At 51.2% G+C, this 17,361-nt stretch overlaps 1 protein-coding gene across 1 annotated transcript; it reads right to left on the bottom strand.

Annotated features, from left to right (window-relative positions):
• Positions 1–262: 262 nt before the first annotated feature.
• LOC104041374 (neuropeptide Y receptor type 2) lies at positions 263–8,485 on the bottom strand. Its single transcript, XM_009500633.2, has 2 exons — positions 8,187–8,485; positions 263–1,684 (listed from the first exon to the last, which is right to left on the bottom strand). The coding sequence occupies exon 2, from the start codon at positions 1,644–1,646 to the stop codon at positions 483–485; it is 1,164 nt and encodes a 387-aa protein (XP_009498928.1). The 5' UTR covers positions 1,647–1,684; positions 8,187–8,485; the 3' UTR covers positions 263–482.
• Positions 8,486–17,361: the final 8,876 nt, after the last annotated feature.

Raw genomic sequence — 17,361 nt, 5'->3', positions numbered from 1 at the left:
GCAGAGTGATGGCACTAACCAGCCCATATTTGCAGAAGAGAGTAGATCTCCTTCCCCTTGGAGGCATTAGCCTGGGTCATTAAGGCTTTTGGGTAGGAGACCTACAGATGAACAAGCACACACAATAAAGGTTCTGCATTGGTAATGTGCAATATCTCAGGGGGTAAAAGGTTGAGCTACCCACTTTGGCAAATGGAAATAGCAAAAAAAGGCATGTTTTGCTGGCTAAATGAAAGCCTCCTCTGTGTGTGATTTTTTCATGCTTCTGCATGTATAACTTGAATGCAGAGAAAGGAAAAATTCATTTGTTTGGTCTGACAGAAATACACCAGATTTATTGTTTTGAGAAAAACGGGAGTATTTCTATGTGGCTGCAGTGGCTATAATGTTTTGGCGACACAATGTCCCACCAAAAAAAGGCATTTACCCAAGAATGTCTCTGGGCTCAGTCAGCCTCAGTCCTGGAGGTAGATGTCCCATCCCTAAACCTCTGTGGGCAGTGGTCCATTGCCAGGAGTCTGTTTGATGCTCCCATTTAGGGTGTTGGCCCTGAAGATGTATGACCTCCCTCTAACTGAGCCTTCAGTGTGGATGCTTTCTGGCTTGTTCTGGCAACGGAAGAACATAAGGAAACCATTCCGGTAGTTCTTGTTCATCCATCCATAGAGCAGGGGGTTGACAAATGTAGAGCACATGGCTCCAACGTGGAAGACAGTATACAGGAGTTTGTAGTCATGGAAGATAAGAACCAGATCAAGATCAATGGCAAGCTGGAATATGTGGAAGGGGAGCCAACAGACTGCAAATACTACAACTACCATCACTAGCATTTTGGTTGTCTTCCTCCTCCGACACTGGCTTTCATTCCTAGAAGTGGGACTGACATGGTTTTTCAGCTTGAACCAGATCCTGGTATAGGCATAACAAATAATTGCAAGAGGAAGAACATACTGCAAGAGGAGCATGGACAGGCTATAGATAGTGGCATCTCTGTTATTAGCAGAGGGCCATTTTTCTGAGCAGACAGCCATTTTGAGGTTGATGGATGGGATTTCCTCATACCGGTACTCTCTGAAGATGGCCAGAGGACCTGCTAGGACAGCTGCTGCTAGCCACATGACAGCTATGATGGTGAAGCTGAGCCTCTTGGAAATCCTGCTGTCCAGGTGGAAAACAATACACCGGTACCTATCCAGGGCAATCACAGTTAGGGTGAGAGTGGACACATGGACACTCAAAGCTTGAGCATAAGGGACCAGATGACAAAGAACAGCTCCAAACTTCCACTCGTCCAGCAGCGTGTACACTAGGGTGAAAGGCAGACAGAGCGTGTCCACCATCAGATCTGCCAGGGCCAGGTTAGCAATGAAGAAGTTGGTGACAGTCCTCATGGTCTTGTACTTCACTATGATGTAGATGACCAAGGAGTTGCCGATGAACCCCAGCAGAATGATGAGGGAGTAGGCGGCAATCAGAACCACCTGGACCCCCAGGATCTTGGTGCTGTCCATCATAACACTGTGGGACCCAGAGGTATCCTGGCCAGGAGTGACAAAGTCCTTGGTGTGCCAGCCATGTGGCAGCTTCTCATCTGATGCTGTCTTCTCCACAGTGAGGGTGCTGTTCGCTCCCTCCAATGGCCCCATGCCTGGCCTAAGCCCTTCTGTGAGGAGGAGGAGGAGGTCTGGAACACAGACACAACAGAAGTGAGAGCACAGGAGACAGCAGAGTATCTGCAAGAACAGAGATTCAAATGGCATGTCCCACACAGCACTTTGGACTAAACAGCAGCAGCAGTGTCACCCTTCTTCCTTCTCCCCTACCTGCCTTTCAGGTCCCTCAGCTTTTCAGCCCCAAGGAAAGGTCAAGGGAAAATGCAGCTTTTAACAAAAGTTTCTGAGATTATGTTTATTTGAATTGAATGGGGAAAAAAACCTCAACAAGCCAGAGCTAGACTGGTAGGTCCTGAAAAGATCTCCTGCTTATGGAGCCCCTTTGCACACTGCCTCTCCTGCCTCTTCGGGCTAGGCTTTGCAAAATAGGGAAGTCGCTTCAAACAAGCCAAAAATTTGGGAGCTTTTGAGGCTGACAGAAGAAATTGATGATGGTGTCAGTCATCTTTGATGAGATTTTCTTGCCTACAAAAATGCCCTGAGTCCGAACTCCTTAAGAACTAGGAAAGGAGAAAAACAACAAGACACTCTCAAATTCAAGGTGGTGATCTCCACCTCCTCCTCATAACGATTTATTTCCAGATTGTGCACCAGATTTTTTTCAGTTTCTTATTTCTCACCTCTCCGGGTCAAAATATCTGTCACCCTGTCTCCACATGAGCCTCCACCACTGCTCCTGTTAGTGATGCTACCACCCAATTCAACCCAGTGTGACCAGTACCCCCTGCCCCCGACCCCTAGTAACGTGGTTGGCATAACTAATGCCATTTTATGGGGCAAGCAGCTATTCTCTCTGACTGAGTAGGTGACATATTGGTTCCCTTTCCCTCATGATCAGGCCCTGAAGGTCCTGTGAACCAAGCAGACAAACGAAGCAGTTATCTTCTTCCCCTCCCTGTCAGACTCAAGGTTCCTGGGTGCCAGGCCAGTTGCTGCCTTCCTTGCTGACCTTGAAGGTCGCAGGCACCTGGCCAGTCAGGTGTTGTTGATGACTCCGTTGCAGAACAGGGAAGCATAACAGCACACAAGCATTGTCCATAAAATCAAGCAGTTACAAGTCCTAAGAGGGAACTGCTGGAGAGTGTGACCCGTGACCCTCCATGGCCAGGGACAACCCCACCACCCTCTGCTTCCTCCGAAGGCTAAGTGCGTGGCTCATCTTCTCTTATATGATTTTCAAGTCTCGATCATGATTGTTATATTGATACAGGAAACCATGTATTAGGATTTGACCTGATCTGCAGAGGATCCAGGTGATAATTTATAAGTTAAGTTGTATTATAAATTCTGTATTACTTAGGTGATTAGAAATCACAAGTTGTATTATAAATCCTCTGTTACGCTACTTGTAGATTGCACTACATAGATTCTGCTTGTAGAAATCCTGTGCTGTTCCAATCATAAATTCTGTGCTGTACTAATCATAATACCCTGCTAAGGAAATAAAGCTTTAATTGTAACCACGATTTAGTGCTGTCATCATTCTGCCAAGGACCCCTAAAAGAACCTGTCTGCCCCCTCAGTGTCAGTGACACCGTCGGGTTTGCCGAGGAGGGAGCTCCCGCAGGGACGTTCATGTGCAGGGGGCAAACAGCTGAAGCTGTGAACAAGCCTCCCCTTGAGATGTTGCTGAGTGTCCAGGCACAAAGACACTCGAGAGCCAAAGCCCTGGCGTCAGCGAGCCTCCTGCCACATGGTGCTCAAACGTCCCCGTGAATATGGCTTTGGGAGCAGGGAGCCCAACTGGTGAGCCAGAACTGACTCTGTTTGGAACCCACGGCTGGTTTGGTGCCATTGTAACAGCAGAGTGTTGTCACGGCAGGGTTTTCATTCAGTCCAAACACAGCAGGAGAAAAGCCAGCTCTGTTACTGGCTCCTTCTCAGACTCTGTGTCTCAGCTTTGCTGCTGGATTATGTGAGAGGGGTGGATGTGGCCCCTCACATACCTTCTGTCCCCAGCACTGCATGTGGGGCCTCCATTCCCACCACACGCTCCATCAAAAGCAAGCAAAAGTCATCACTCTGCCCAAACAGGGTGGTCTGCAGAGTATCATGCATTCTTTGACCTGCAGAGAGCAGGGATAATGCCCTGCCACTAAGGGAAGGAGGCACAGGGCTTAAACAAAGCTGGGAATTAGAGGCAGCCTGCTGGGCACTTTCTCAGCCTACTTGAGGAACAAACTGCTCAGGGTTCGTACCAGGTGAGACGGGAGCACTGCTGACTGGGCGCTGGCGGGCTTCCCACAGGTCCATGCCCCACAAGCCAAATGTTTAAGGACAGCCTGTCCTTGGGAAGGGAGAATGCTTTCTGTGCAAATCACCTGCATTTAAGCTAGTTCCTTAAATAAAAAAGCATAAAATAATGGTGGCAAAATGGTAAAGGTGGCAGCAATTACATTGCAATGAATAATAAATGGCTGCTTGTTCTTTCATCACTTCTCAGAGCAAGGGTTGTGATTCCTCCTTGGGAGCTGCTCCTAGGAATCTGCCTGGCTGGCTGCAAATGGGGGCCCCTGCGGAGACCCAGCAAAAGAGCTGCCTGCAGTAAGCAGCCCCTGCTTGCACACTTGCTTTCTCCTGCCTTCTCCATGCCCGTTGTCTTGCCTGACTTGTCTAACTCTGCTGGCCAATTTATGCCAATGATTCCTGTAAATGAAGTTGTTGGGGTTGTATACCATGATAATGGAGACCATACAGCTACTGCTAGGAGGGTAGGAAGGTAGCATTAAGCAGCAGGAGGGAAAAGTGGGTGGATTTGCTGTGGTGAGAGAGTTTGCTTAAGGGTGGTCTTGGACCTCCACGACACAGCTGCCTCCTGCCCTGGAAAGGTAACTCCAAAGACAAAAGGGAGCCCCCAGCTTCTAAGGGAGGAGAGAGAACCTCAAAGCCACCCTGCACAGCTGGCAATGTGAAACAGAGCAGGGGAACAGGCAGGGAGCTGGGGAGGTGGCACAGCCACAGCCTCTTCGACAGAGCCCGACCCGTACGCTGCAGCAGCCCAGCCCAGAGTCTCCCCTCAGACACCCGTGCTGCAGCTGGCCCCAAAGCGATCCTTACTGCCAGATGAGCAAGGTCCATGAAGGAAATGGAGCAAGGAGTGGGAACACTTCCAGTGGCTGTGCTTTCCCTGCTTGCTCTGTCTGAGGTTTTGTACCTTCCAGATTGCCCAGCATTACTCTGTCACTATCACTGGTAATCCTCTTTTCTGTGGCTTGCCTGTCCCACTTATCTTCAGTACCCAAGTCTTGGCATGACACCAGTGGATACTCCCTTCCTTTTTTCCCCATCTCACCCACCAACTGGCTGCCAGTTCCCATGTACACATCTCAAGCTGTTTCCTTTTGCTGGAGACTGGCAGCTACCACCATCTGAGAGGAGCCAGGAACATCATGATTATTGGAGCTGTTTCATTTCCTAACAAAATGGCCTTAATGGAGTTATTATTTGATTTGGTTTGTTTTGTTTTTTTCCAAAGGGGAACTATTAAAAATCAATTAAGGCATTTTAATTAAGAGGCAAAATGTTCATAATAAGTGTTCCCACTCCAGGGCTGCCTGGAGGTCGCAGGGATGCTGCTAGGAGTGGACCAAGGCCCATTCCAGCAAGTAATGGAAGCGCTGGCATATGTGTAGGCTGCTGCCAGGCGCATGCTCCCGTGCCAGGCCTGCCAGGTTAGACGGAAAAATCCTTGGAGCTGAGAGCCAACTGCTTCTGGGAGAACAAAACAGCAGGGGAGACCAGGAGGAGGCAGAAATACTACCCGAAGCCCTTTCCTCTGTGCTGGGCTGCCATGAAGAGATGCAGAAACAGGGCATTGCCTGGATCCTGCTCTCACCCTCTCCTCCAGCTGAGGTTCTGCCTGAAGGCAGGGCTGGGACCCAGGGGTGGCTTCCAAAGGAGAAAGAGAGCTGTGCACTGTGCCCTGTGCCAGCAGGCTTCAGCCTTTGGGAAGGAGGGAAGAGGAGGGGAAAGCACAGAGGAGTGCAAAACCTCAGCCCTTCACTGAGCATGCTGCTGTTGGGGACTGCAAGGGACAGTGACCACCATGACAGCTACAAAATCCATCCCTATAGAGGGCCTGGACTAGGTGCCCTGGGACTCACATGCACCTCTGCTTCCCAGGGACACCCCGGCTCCCTCCATGTCCCTGCTGCAGCCCTTGGCATGCACCCAGCCTGGTCCAGATCTGTCAGGGCACATCCAGGCCTGGAAGAGCCATCTGCAAAGTCTGTCAGGGTTCAGAAAGCAGGGCTGGAGGGGTGGGCAGAGGGCTGTAGAAACCAGGGCTTGTAAATTAAAATTCCTCTTTTTGTCCCAAGCAGTGAGACGGGGGCTGTTGCAGCCAGCAGGCATGAAGGGTGGTGGCAAGGGGTGCAAAAAAGTGGGAGGTAAGGACAAAGATTGCTCAGAGTGTGGCTAGAAATTACAATGCTATCACAGTTATCATTGATTTGAAAGGACACAGTCTCTGCTCTCTGGCTAATGACAGTCACAATCTTTCTCTAAAGCAGCACTAGGGCACGAGGGCTGAGGCTGATGGGTATTTTCATGGCTTGGCTCACTGATTTAGTCCATGCTGTGTCATTCCTCCAAAGCAGCTCAACTCCATGAAACCCCTTCAGCACCAGCAGCCCAGTCTGGAGCTCATCCCCAGTCCCAAATCTGGCAGCAGTCAGGTGTCTGTGGCAAAGAGGTCTGAGACCATCCCTTATCACCAGAAGCCAGTTGTCACCTTGGGGCAAGCCACCTTCTACCACCTTCACATTCCCCTATAGCACTCAAGAGGCAGCAGTGTTCAGCCCGGTACCCCATGGCACAGCACGTAAAGGAGAACACAATAAACTGAGATACAGAGGTTAACCAGCTTGCCAGAGGCCACACAGCACGTCCATGGTGGGGCTGGGAACAGAGCCCAAGTGTACTAACTCCAGCTTCCTGCGCTCACCACCGGAGTGGACTCCGCATCTCTCAGGATAAAACCTGAACATAGATTTCAGAAGCAGCATGAAAATGCAAAATGTGAGTGATGGACAGGAGGGCGTTTTGCCTTCTCTGTGCGATGGGCTGGTTTCAGGGCAAACGGCAGCTTTGGGATGATTTCCTGAAGCCAAAGAGCAGACAGAAATTGTCCCAGATCCTTCCATCCCCAGTGAAGGGGTGATTGCCCCACTATGACACTATGGCAGAAGGGAAGACCCTCTGACCTGCCCATCATCAGCATCAGCTTTATAAATTTTCTATCCAGATCAGGCCCATTGGTGCAGGAACCTAATGGCATCAGACACGCACTGCCAACCCTGCACTTGCAAAGCTCCGGGGCCCCGGAGCTGCTCCTGGGGACCCCAGGGTAGAACTGGCACCAGGAGACAAAGTGCAAGGAGGAGAAGACACCCCAGGGATTTCTTGCGGTTCCTCCCTAAACATTTGCACATCCCTGCCTAGGCTGGAGCCATGAAAGACTCTGAAGGGGATGAGGCAAGGAGGATGCCTTAGTCATTCAGCTAAGGACAGGGTGAAAAAGAAGGTGATGAGAAGAGATCCATTTGGCAGGGGTGCAGGCTTTCTCCTGGCAATTTCTCCTACAGAAAGCAGGGGGGAACAGTGCAGGGCCCTCTGCCCCATGGGACACCCCATGGGAGCAACACAATGCTGGCTGGGAGACAGGACTCAGCGGGTGACGCTGCGATGGAGCCACACTAGTTTTCAGGGCTGCAGAAGGGAAGAGACAGCCTGGTGGAAGGATCCTGGTGAACCTGGGGAGTTTGTTCCCTCCTGAAATTTGGGGAGTCTGGGGTAGGTGAGACAAGGGAGGGAAGAGAAATAACAACCCCACTAACAGAACCAGGGAGCAAACCCAGTATACTGCTTCGGGACAGATCAGAAACTCTGTAGGTGAAATGCAGGCTACAACAGGACTATAAGAGTCTCCCTGTGTTCAACAATTAACATGTAATGAATGCAGAAAGAAAGCAAGCACCAATTCTCCTCCTGCAGTCCCCTATCTCCCTTTGCATCTCCCTCTTTGAGGGCACTGATGTCTGGCAGTGAGCCGAGTGCCAGCAACGTGGGCAGTCCCAGCACGGAGGAGCTGACGGGAGGTTTGTACCAAGCCACGAGGAGGCAGATTGAGGGAGAGATCGGGATTTCTCAGACAGCTGCGCAGCTCAGCCCCACACCTGCAGCACGCTGCTCTGTAGCTGTACGTGCCCAGTTTCTGCAGCCCCCTGGAGCAACCTGCTCTCCTGACTGCTCTCGCTCAGCATCCTGCTTCCCAGAGCCCCAGCTTCTGGTCAGGGACCATTTGAAACTCTCCTGCCAGTATTTCTTTTTCTCCATTCCAGCTTCTTTTTCTCCATTCCATTTCACTTTTTCTCCATTCCAGCTCTCGGGGCTGTCGGTCCCCAGATTCAGTTTCCCAAAGATGCTTGGACCTTTTTTGCTTGAACCATGTGGCATGGCCAAGACCTGGCCCCATCTCAGCCCTGACGCTTGGACGAACCCTCCCCGACCTACCTGCAAAGGCCAGAATGTCCTCTTCCCTCAGGAACCAAGCCGCTCACCTCGAGTTATCGTCTCATTGCTGGCCACGATGAAGCACTCAGTCCTCTCCACTCTCTGGGAGTCAGCCTGTGGCAAAGGGGTGAAAAGCACTTTTCTGCAACTGTCCTCAGAAAAGCAAGGAAGTCAGGCGAGGATCTGGGCTGCCAGAAGGTGCTTCATCACGAGGGGTAGCTTCTGTACCCCACCTCAAGCATCCGGAGAGCACCCTCTTGCAGGGTGACTGGCAGCCCCCGTCTCACAAAGCTGGATGCTGTGTTAGCTCTTGAATGAGAGAAAGGCAGGGAGCATGTGTTTAACAAACAGAAATGGAAAGGGGGAGGGAGCCTGCTGCTGCTGTTTATACTGTGTTCAGCCACTGAGGGGCTTCTTGCATCGAGGAGAGAGAAGCTTTTTCACCACATCCAGTTCCCTCTCCAGGGAGAAGTAGTGGGAGCTGGAGGTCTGCAGGCTCCTCGTCTGTGCCACCGACCTGGGCCAGTGTCCATCCACCCTCAGTCCACAGCTCTCCCACCTGCTCAGGCTTTAAAGTCATTTGGGACAGGCACGATCTTATCCAGGAGTGGATCTCCTCTGCAGCAAGAGGTCTGCAGGTCCTGCAACCCAGCAGAGCCTTCATGGACCTCCTCCCATCCTCCTCTGCCTCGGTGCCTGTACAGCACCCTGCACAGAGCAGGCTGCTGCTGCGGGACAGGCCTTCAGGTACTCTTGGGATGCAAATAAAAGTAATGGTGAGGAGCTTTAGCCACTTGGCAATGGCTTGGTCTGTTCCAGAGCCAGATTCAGTGTAGAGCTGGGAACCCGAGTGAGTTTCTCTTTCAGGGTGCTCAGCACTGCCCACACACCTGGAACAAGAGAGAGAGAGAAGCACAAAAGCAGCACCCTCCTGTCCAAATCTGCAAAATCCAAGATTGCAGGAGCCCAGGAAAGCACCCTGCTGGCAGCACAGGGAAGCAGAAGCACAGCTCCCTACCTGGCCAAAGGTTTTGCCTTCAAGGGGAAGAGGTCAGGTGTGTTTGCAGCATAGGATTTCCACTACAGGCAACATGTGAGTTTGCAGCTTACCTGGGCAAGGAGGTGCTCCCAGAGGTTAGAGAGGAGGACGCTTCTTCTTGGCTTTGAGTATTTACAGCTAGAATTTTATCAGAGGAGTCTTGCTTTTCATCCCCACAGTGGACTCTGGTTTCCTTTTCTTTGTGAGAACGGAAATGAGGAGGGTTTTCAACTAACTTTCTGTACCACAAAAGTCATGATACACCAGGAAAAGGAAAATGCTCCAATGGCTCGGCAGAAAAAGGAGAGGGAGAACATTCCTGAAGTAAGTCATGCAGAAAGTGGCATTTCAACCCAAGACTCATACAAGGCTCCCCTTGAGTTCCATCTTTCCCCCTCCTCTCCCTGTGTCCCCTTTGGGAAGGAAAGGGCTCGGCACACCAGCGCTGACAGCCAGGCAAATCCAACAGCTGCACTAGCTGGATTTTTGTGGGAGTTTTGTGTCTTCTCCCACTTCACTTTCCCTGAGGCTGTTGATTTAGTTGCTCTGGAAAGCTGAGAGTGGAGGGGAGGAGGACAAGGCAAACCTGCTTGGACAGGCAGTCCGCAGGGAGAGGCAAAGAGCAGCTAATGGAAAGTACAGCCATGTTCCTGGTGGATCGGTACTCCTTCTCTCCAGGGTCCTCAGCACTGGATGGTTGATTTTTGCTCGAGAGAGATATTGTTTTCCTCCTTTCCGTTCCGGCATAAGATTTTTCTTGCCCATTCCCCCGGGTCCTTTGCTACAGCTCCCCACTCTTCTCTTCCCCGGGCTGGAATAAGATGTCTGGGGAAATGGCAGTGATTGACAGGAGAGAAACAGGCTGCAGCCTGAAGCTGTGAACCTTCGTCAGGACCATGGGGTGAATTCCATTCATTTTTGGCATGTGATGTTTGCTGGATGACAGCAAATGCAAACTCTTAAATCATGGATTAGTCAGTGCAAGTCCCCAAGACTGTCCTCTCCCATGATCTCGGGGGTCCAGCGGAGAGGTTAGCACCAAAACTTGCGATGTTCCCAAACATCAACTCACCTCTTTGACCAGATAACTTAGCCGAAAAGCCCCTGTGCTTGGCAGAACAGACAGAGCCCACGAAGGGAGAGCTGCCATGATCCATGGTGATGCACGCAGTCACAAATTGTCCCCCCGCAAGCAATCCTCCTGTGACATGGAACAGTGCAGTAAGAAGGGAAGGTCAAGCTCTCAGCACGTCCAGAGCATCAGTCCAACTGGCAACCACTGAGCTGAGGTTTGGCCCCCGCTCCCTCCACACTCCCCAGCTCTCTCCCCGGGAGCCAGGCTCTTCTCACGGCACTGCAGACACAGGCTGCCTGCCAGCCTGCCTAATCTCACCCAGCTACAACATAATTACTGCTTGCGGCGAGTGCATGTAGCATAGCCCCGACGCTGCCTGGCTCCCAGCTTCTCAGCAGCTAAGGGACACCCGGGGTCCACTGTGCCAGAGTCCCTTGCCCTCTCTGTGGGTCGAGAGCAGTCGTGGCACAGGCTTTCTGTGGCAGCCTGAAAACCGAGGTGCAAAAAGACCTCCCCATGTAGCTAACAGATGCCAAAGAAGCTGAGGGTCTTCCCAGCCTCAACCAGCAACTACACCGTGAAGTACAAGGATGGGGAAATACAAGGATGGTCCCTTGCATCGTCCCAGGGTGTGGAAGGCTAAGAGCAGAGGTCTCAGTACCCTCAAACCCTGGGATATTTGCACACAGAGGCTGGGTACACACAAACGCCTGCACACGCGTGTCAGGAGCCTCATGTCCTTTCAAACACAGTGGGATCATTCAAAGGATCTTTGCAGCCCAAAAGCCTTTCCCAGTGGTTGGGTTTTGATTAGGCAAAAGCAAGTCTGCTCACCCACTCTTCTGAGAATACAACAACGAATTTTATGCTTCAGGGAGCAAAAATGATGTCAAAAAGCTGAGAAGTGGGGTAGAGGAAAGGGCTGTCTTTTCATCAGCCCATAATCTGTTCTGCCTCAGAGAGCAGACAGGTCCTCGGTTTGAACACCTTGCAGCTGTAAGCCATACTCTGTAGCTCAATTTCTGTCATAAAAGAAAGGCATATTATCTGATCGCTCCCTGGGAGAAATCTCTAAGAAATCTGTTACCAAGGCTTCCAGATGCTCCAGTTCATCCTGCTTCATCTGGAGCAGCAACACTGACACACTTAAAAAAGCATCTTTTCATTTTTCAAACATCTGTTTAATTCCACCTATATGTAACCAAAATATTTCCACTGCTCCTTCCTGCAGTGTCAAGGCTGTGTTTTGCTGAGCAGCCTCAGAAGCATCAGCATGTTGTGGTAACACAGAAGCCCCTTTTCCATTTGAGACCTGGAGTTCATGGATGCAGTGGATTTGGGAGTCTGGTGGTGCACTTGGGAACTAAATTAGCCATGAAGCCACTCAGAGGTGGGAGGGAGGATAGAAAGCTGCCTGCACCCTCTCTGAATTTAAAAGCAGGTTCTCATGTCATAACTGCTTTTTGTGCCCGTATGAACATTTCTGGAATTGGTGGAGGAGCAAAGATAGCATCAGGGACCAGGTTTTGCTGAAATACCTGAGCAATCTGATATCACAATGAGAGGCACCGGAGGAAGAGGAGGAGAGACGAGCTGTGTGGGTTGGCCTGGGACTGCCGCAGCTCTGCTCTCCTTCAGGGCAGACAGAAGACGGAGCTGTTGAGCTTGTCTTCAGGACAAGGGTCAGTGAGCCAGGAAAGAGGAGGTGGTACCGAAACACATTAACGGGGTTTGTGTCCTACCAAAAAGGACGCACATCACCACATTTCAGCTCCTGGCAGAGCTGGGAGCAGACAGGGAAGGGGCTCCAAGTTGGGCAAACCCCCAGGGCTCATTTGATTGAGCTGATCAATGCCGAGGAGGGTTTACCTCTTCCACTCCCTTCCCACCATTGGATCTCCCTCCAACTTGCAAAATCCCCTTGACCATCCTCACGTGAGGGCAGAAGGACTTGGGGCAGCTCACCAGGGTTCCCCCAGGCAGACATCAGCACCTCTGAGCCTGGAACTGGCCTCTGCATTTAGCTGCCATTTCTGCAAGTCACTGCACTCAAAGCTTTGCTAATTTATTAGAGGGTTGCTGCTTGTTTGTTTACTGAGCCAGCTAGAAAACAGCTTCTGCAGAAGAGGATAATTGCAGTCAGATAAGCTCTTCAGAGCCGGGATTGCAAAAATACGATACGTTGTACACCAGCAGTTGTCCAGATAAACTAGAAAACTGGCTGAGTTTTGTGGGTAGGAGTGTGTTTCCCAGTCTGCTGCAGACTCCCTGTCTGACTTTGGGCAAATCACTTGATGTTTCTCAGTTCCCTGTACTTAAAAGAGGTGATAAAAATGCTTCACTCCAGCACACACACACACAGAGCAGTGGGATACATGCACTACAGGGGACTGGGTGCTTGGATGTGCGGTAGTGGCAGCCTTGCTGGGACAGCTGAGGGATGACACTTTTGCCCCGTTGGACTTCTTTCTAAATTGCCGGTGTCATTTAGGCAGCATGTTCTGCAATCAGTATCCCAGGCTGGATAGTCCTGCTTCATAGTCCCTCGATGAAGTTACAAATCTGTGGTCTGTCACTCTCAAGATGACAAATGGTACTACAAATTTTGGGTTGTGACAACAGCAGCAGCCAGAGCTGGATGGGCTGATGGCAGTCCCAGCATAAACACTACCTAAGTGTCAAGACTGGCAGTGCAAGTGCCTGGGAAAACCTGAGGGCACAGCATATTTTCTGTGGGCTTGGTGCTGCCGAAAGGCAGCAGGTTGCCAGGAGCTTAGCCCCGGTGCTCAGCACCGCTGTAGAGGCAGCAGGATCACATGTGCTGTTTCACTACCTTGCTCCATCTTTTCTACTCTATTGGGGACCCACGTTAGCTGTCAGCAAGGAGCAGCTTAGCCACGCCATGCTTAGCTCTGCGGTGCCGGGCCGGCGGCAGTGTTGGTGCACACCTGCACTCCTGGTGGCTCTTCACACCAGGGCAGGAGGGTCAGATCCATTCCTGATACCGACCCAGGGATTTGGCTGGGAATCCTTTTGGCTCCGTGTTCCCCAGAAACGTGACTCAGAAGCCACTGTCTGACACTGAGAGATATGTATGACACCGAGTCCCCCAGGAGAAAGAGCAGCATCCCCAGGGTGTGAGCAGAGCACACAAAAGCTGAGCAGAGATGGTGCTGGAAAGCACAAAGCCTTATAAAGTAAGTACTCCGGGTTTGTCCTTCTTTCAGCTCTTCCAGGCGATGAAAAGGATGGCTCACAACCCTAATTAACTGGAACATGCTAATACCACTGAGCTTCCCTGGCCAGCAAATTTGGCACGAGGCATGTGGGACACTTTCCAAACAACTGCTCAGGGGAGCGCATGCGTGCGATTTATTATTTGATGAGCAGTGTTTCCTCTCTGCCTCCACTGAAGAACTCACAGCAGACACATGAGGGAGGTGGGTCTGGAAACTGCAAATCCACTTTGAAAGCCATTTCTGGAGGGAGAAGAGACTTATTTCTCCCCAGGCATTAAAGGTTTTTAAGGTGCCAGGGGAAATACAGCTTTGCACAGCGTTACCTCTGTGAGCACTCAGGGCTTCCAAATGCTGCCGCATGTGTTGCTTAGCTTCCCACCGGCAAAACCATGTTCCTTCAGGGTGACATTCATTCTGGGATAAAGATGCACAGCCTCCCATGACATGCTCGTTCGAGGACCAGAGCAGTGTGCATGGCCATTTTGCAGAGCAAAGCAGAGGAGCGCAGCCAGCCCTGGTAGCTGGATAAAGGGGAAGGGTGGCAGGGGCCCTGGTGCCATGTCTCCAGGGTGGCCTATTCCCTGTTTTGACAGCTGTCCTGGACAAGTCAGTGCCCCAGCTTATTCCCCTGGAAAAGGAGAGGGAAGGAGCTTGCCTAGCTCCCTTACAAATAAATCAGTCTGTGAATTTTGAATGGGGAGCAAAGAACAGGGCTCTGAAAAAGATCAATTCATCCTCATGGTAAGATCATCACTCTTGGTGTTTACTGTGCTGTCAAAAATGGAGGCAGAAGATGCAGCCTCCTGAAGGCTACCACCTGCCTCTGGCCTCGGCTTCAGCCTGGCTGCCTCCTGCAGTGGCCCTAGCCCCAGGGCTGTTCAGGACAGCTCCAGCACAGGGTTTGGGTGCCAGCGAGCTGCCCAACCGAGTGCTGCTGCAGCCTCGCTGGTACAGCCACCAGGAATGGGCCAGAAGAGTTGTGCAATATTCCCAGGACCACGCCAGTTTGACCATCCATCTTTCCCACCTTGGGGCCAAAGGACTCCTCCGCCCATACTCCTCCCCATCACCAGCATCGTGCCAGTGCATCCCTCCTCCTCAGCTGGCCTGCCCCTTGTCCTCGGCATCGCCTGCAGCCATCGGCTGCATGGCCGGGCATGGCACTGTGTGCTTACAGAGGTCACGTCTCTCCCTGCTTCCTCCCCATCCCATCCTTTGCAAACATTCACTGTTACGGCAACAGCTCCAGAAGGAGAATCTTTTTGAGGTTCTTCCAGATTTTTTTACAAAGATATAGCCACTTTAACTACTTTCCTTAAAGGAGATGATTTTCTTGCTTAATGGCAACTGAATGTCTTTTGTTCTGTTTCTGGCAACCACTTCGGTAACGCTCAGGCTCTGGCCTTCACTGTGCGCCAGGACGAAAACAGAAGGGGGAAAGGTAGAGCTAAGTGCGAAGAGCTGCTTTTAAATCCTGCCTGGGGTCACAGAGGGTGCCTCCAGGCTGAGCCTGCTGAGCTGCAGGCGATGATGAGTCTAAGTTTCTCCAAAATAAGTCAGATTTTGGAATACATCTGTATCTTTCTCAGATAGCACAGCCCAAGGAAAATAGGAAGGGGGAACATTCACACCCAATAACCTGTGCTTTGCAGGAAACGCTGCACTGAGAGATCTTGTTCTTCTTGCAGGGTCTTCTTTTGAGGAGTGCATGACAGTAAATGAATACTGTCCATCTCCACTGAACAGGCTGAAGATTTTCATATGTGACATTTGGGGGTGCTGCAGAGAACTGGGCTCTGCGGCCGTCTTTAATCCAAGTAATGAATACAGCAAACAGCCTCAGCTGCCAGGGGAAAGCAATTTGGGGATGTGATGTGACCACAGGCTGGATTTCATGGTTACTGTGTTCTGACAGTGGAATATGGATGACAACCCACAAGAGACTTGAGCACCTTGAGTGGCCAAGCCCGTCCAGCCCATTTTTGTAGGATGAACTAATGCAGACCTTGCCCACGTGCCTGGTCTACAGAGCTGAGGAGTCAGAAATCTCAAAAAAAACCCAAAACAACCCGATCCACATGTTTCAGGCCCTGCAGAGGCAGCTCAACATGTCTGTGAACATTTGGCAGCCTCACCATGAACCAGGCATCCAAGTGCAGCAGAGGAGCCTTATGGGGCATCCTTTAACTCGGGACCAGGCAATGGGCTGGCTGGGGAGCTGAAGCATGACCCATCGTGAGGAAGGTTGAGAGGACAAAGCTGTTTTGGCCACCCCTCTGCTGTGTGAGGAATCTCAGAGAGGTTTCACGCATAGCTCAGAATAAACAGGCAAACAAGCGGCAGTGAGAAAAGTTAATATTTGCAGAAATCTCCTGGTTTCAGAGCCTGGGTGTGGGGAGCTAAAGGACGCTGGTGGAATGCAAACGTAGATTCCTGGCTGCCCAGAGGGGCAGCATGGGGAATCTCACATCTCGGCGTGTCAGACCACCCGGCGGGCCAGCTCATGATGGTTTACGTGAGGAGTCCTGGCGAGGGAGACTGGGCTGAGAAGTTCAGCAGCCATATGACTCTGGTCCCTAGGAATTGAGCATCCCCAGAAATAAAAAAATCATGATTAAGTGGTGTTCATCCTCCTGGGCCTGTTCCAGGACCTGTTTCCTACATGCCATCACCAGTGGGCTGTGGGTTAAACCCTCCCACAGCCCCAGTGCCCCCAGAGCCATGCAGTATCCAAGGGCTCAGAAGAGACCTGGTCCCATGGTGCAAACTCCCTCCCTCCATGTAGTAGGAAATGGATTTGTCCATGCTGACCCTCAACCCTTCTCCATGTGCTCCCAGACACACGAGGAACAAAATGACACAAACCTTTAGACCACTGGCCTCACTTGACTTAGGTCCTTTCATGGCATGTTTGGGATGGTTTGAACCTGCTCAGCAGCTCTCACCATCTCCATATGGCTCTTATCTAGACCATGGTTGCCAGTTCATGGGGGTACTTGGGGCCAGTCAGACGCCTTCAGAGCACAAGGCTCTGGCCTTAGCAAAACAGCAAAACAGTGTCATTTGGGCCTGGGAAGAAAATATTGGCAAATAATGGCCTACCCTTTGGTCACCCTCCTCCTACAGCTATTTATCCAAAGATATCATATCTCAGAGCATTGCTTCATTTCCTGCTCACTTTTCTAACCAAGGCCTTTAAATCATGTCCCTGCAGCGATGGTCACAGATGGATGCGTAATATTCACTAACGGTGATGCAGCTGTTACCTTGATTCACCCCATCCCTTCTTCTTTCACTTTTTCTTCTTTCTGTTTGCTGCTTTCCCTTTCCATTTTTTCCTCCTTCCTGGTCTCAGTGCAGGAGAGAGGTGGCAGGAGCCCACTGAAGCAGAACCTCCTGGGGTACAGCCTGCTTTAGGGGGATTTCTCCTGGACCGGCAGTACCACACACCCTCCTGGGCAGGGATGCCACTGGCAGTGGGAAGGGCTGGCTCCAGGCCGCCCCATCCTCATCCTCATAGTGTCCTTCCCATGGGGCTTTTCTTGGTCAGCATGTGGAAAAGACCAGATTTAATTCAGCTCAGTGACTGAAATGTGTAAATAAGGACTGCTGAAGGCTCCCAGGGTAAGGGCAGAGGATAAGACTGATAAGTCTTTTGACTGTGCTTAAAACAAACTCCCACATGTGGGCTTTCAAACCCCAGTAGGCAGCTGAGCTGGGAGTTGCCAAGGGCTGCTGCTCTTGTTTCCTTACAGCTGCACCAAAACCACCATCTCGCCTCAATGTCTGTGGCCGGAGGACACCCTGCCTCTGGGCTTCCAC

The sequence above is a fragment of the Phalacrocorax carbo genome, chromosome 8 (genome assembly GCF_963921805.1).
Source record: "Phalacrocorax carbo chromosome 8, bPhaCar2.1, whole genome shotgun sequence".
Taxonomy (NCBI): domain Eukaryota; kingdom Metazoa; phylum Chordata; class Aves; order Suliformes; family Phalacrocoracidae; genus Phalacrocorax; species Phalacrocorax carbo.
This window is presented reverse-complemented; position numbering and strand designations above follow the sequence as displayed.

What these genes read in the sequence shown, in the direction of transcription:
- LOC104041374 (XM_009500633.2), bottom strand. Translation starts at nt 1,646, where the DNA reads ATGGGGCCATTGGAGGGAGCGAACAGCACCCTCACTGTGGAGAAGACA.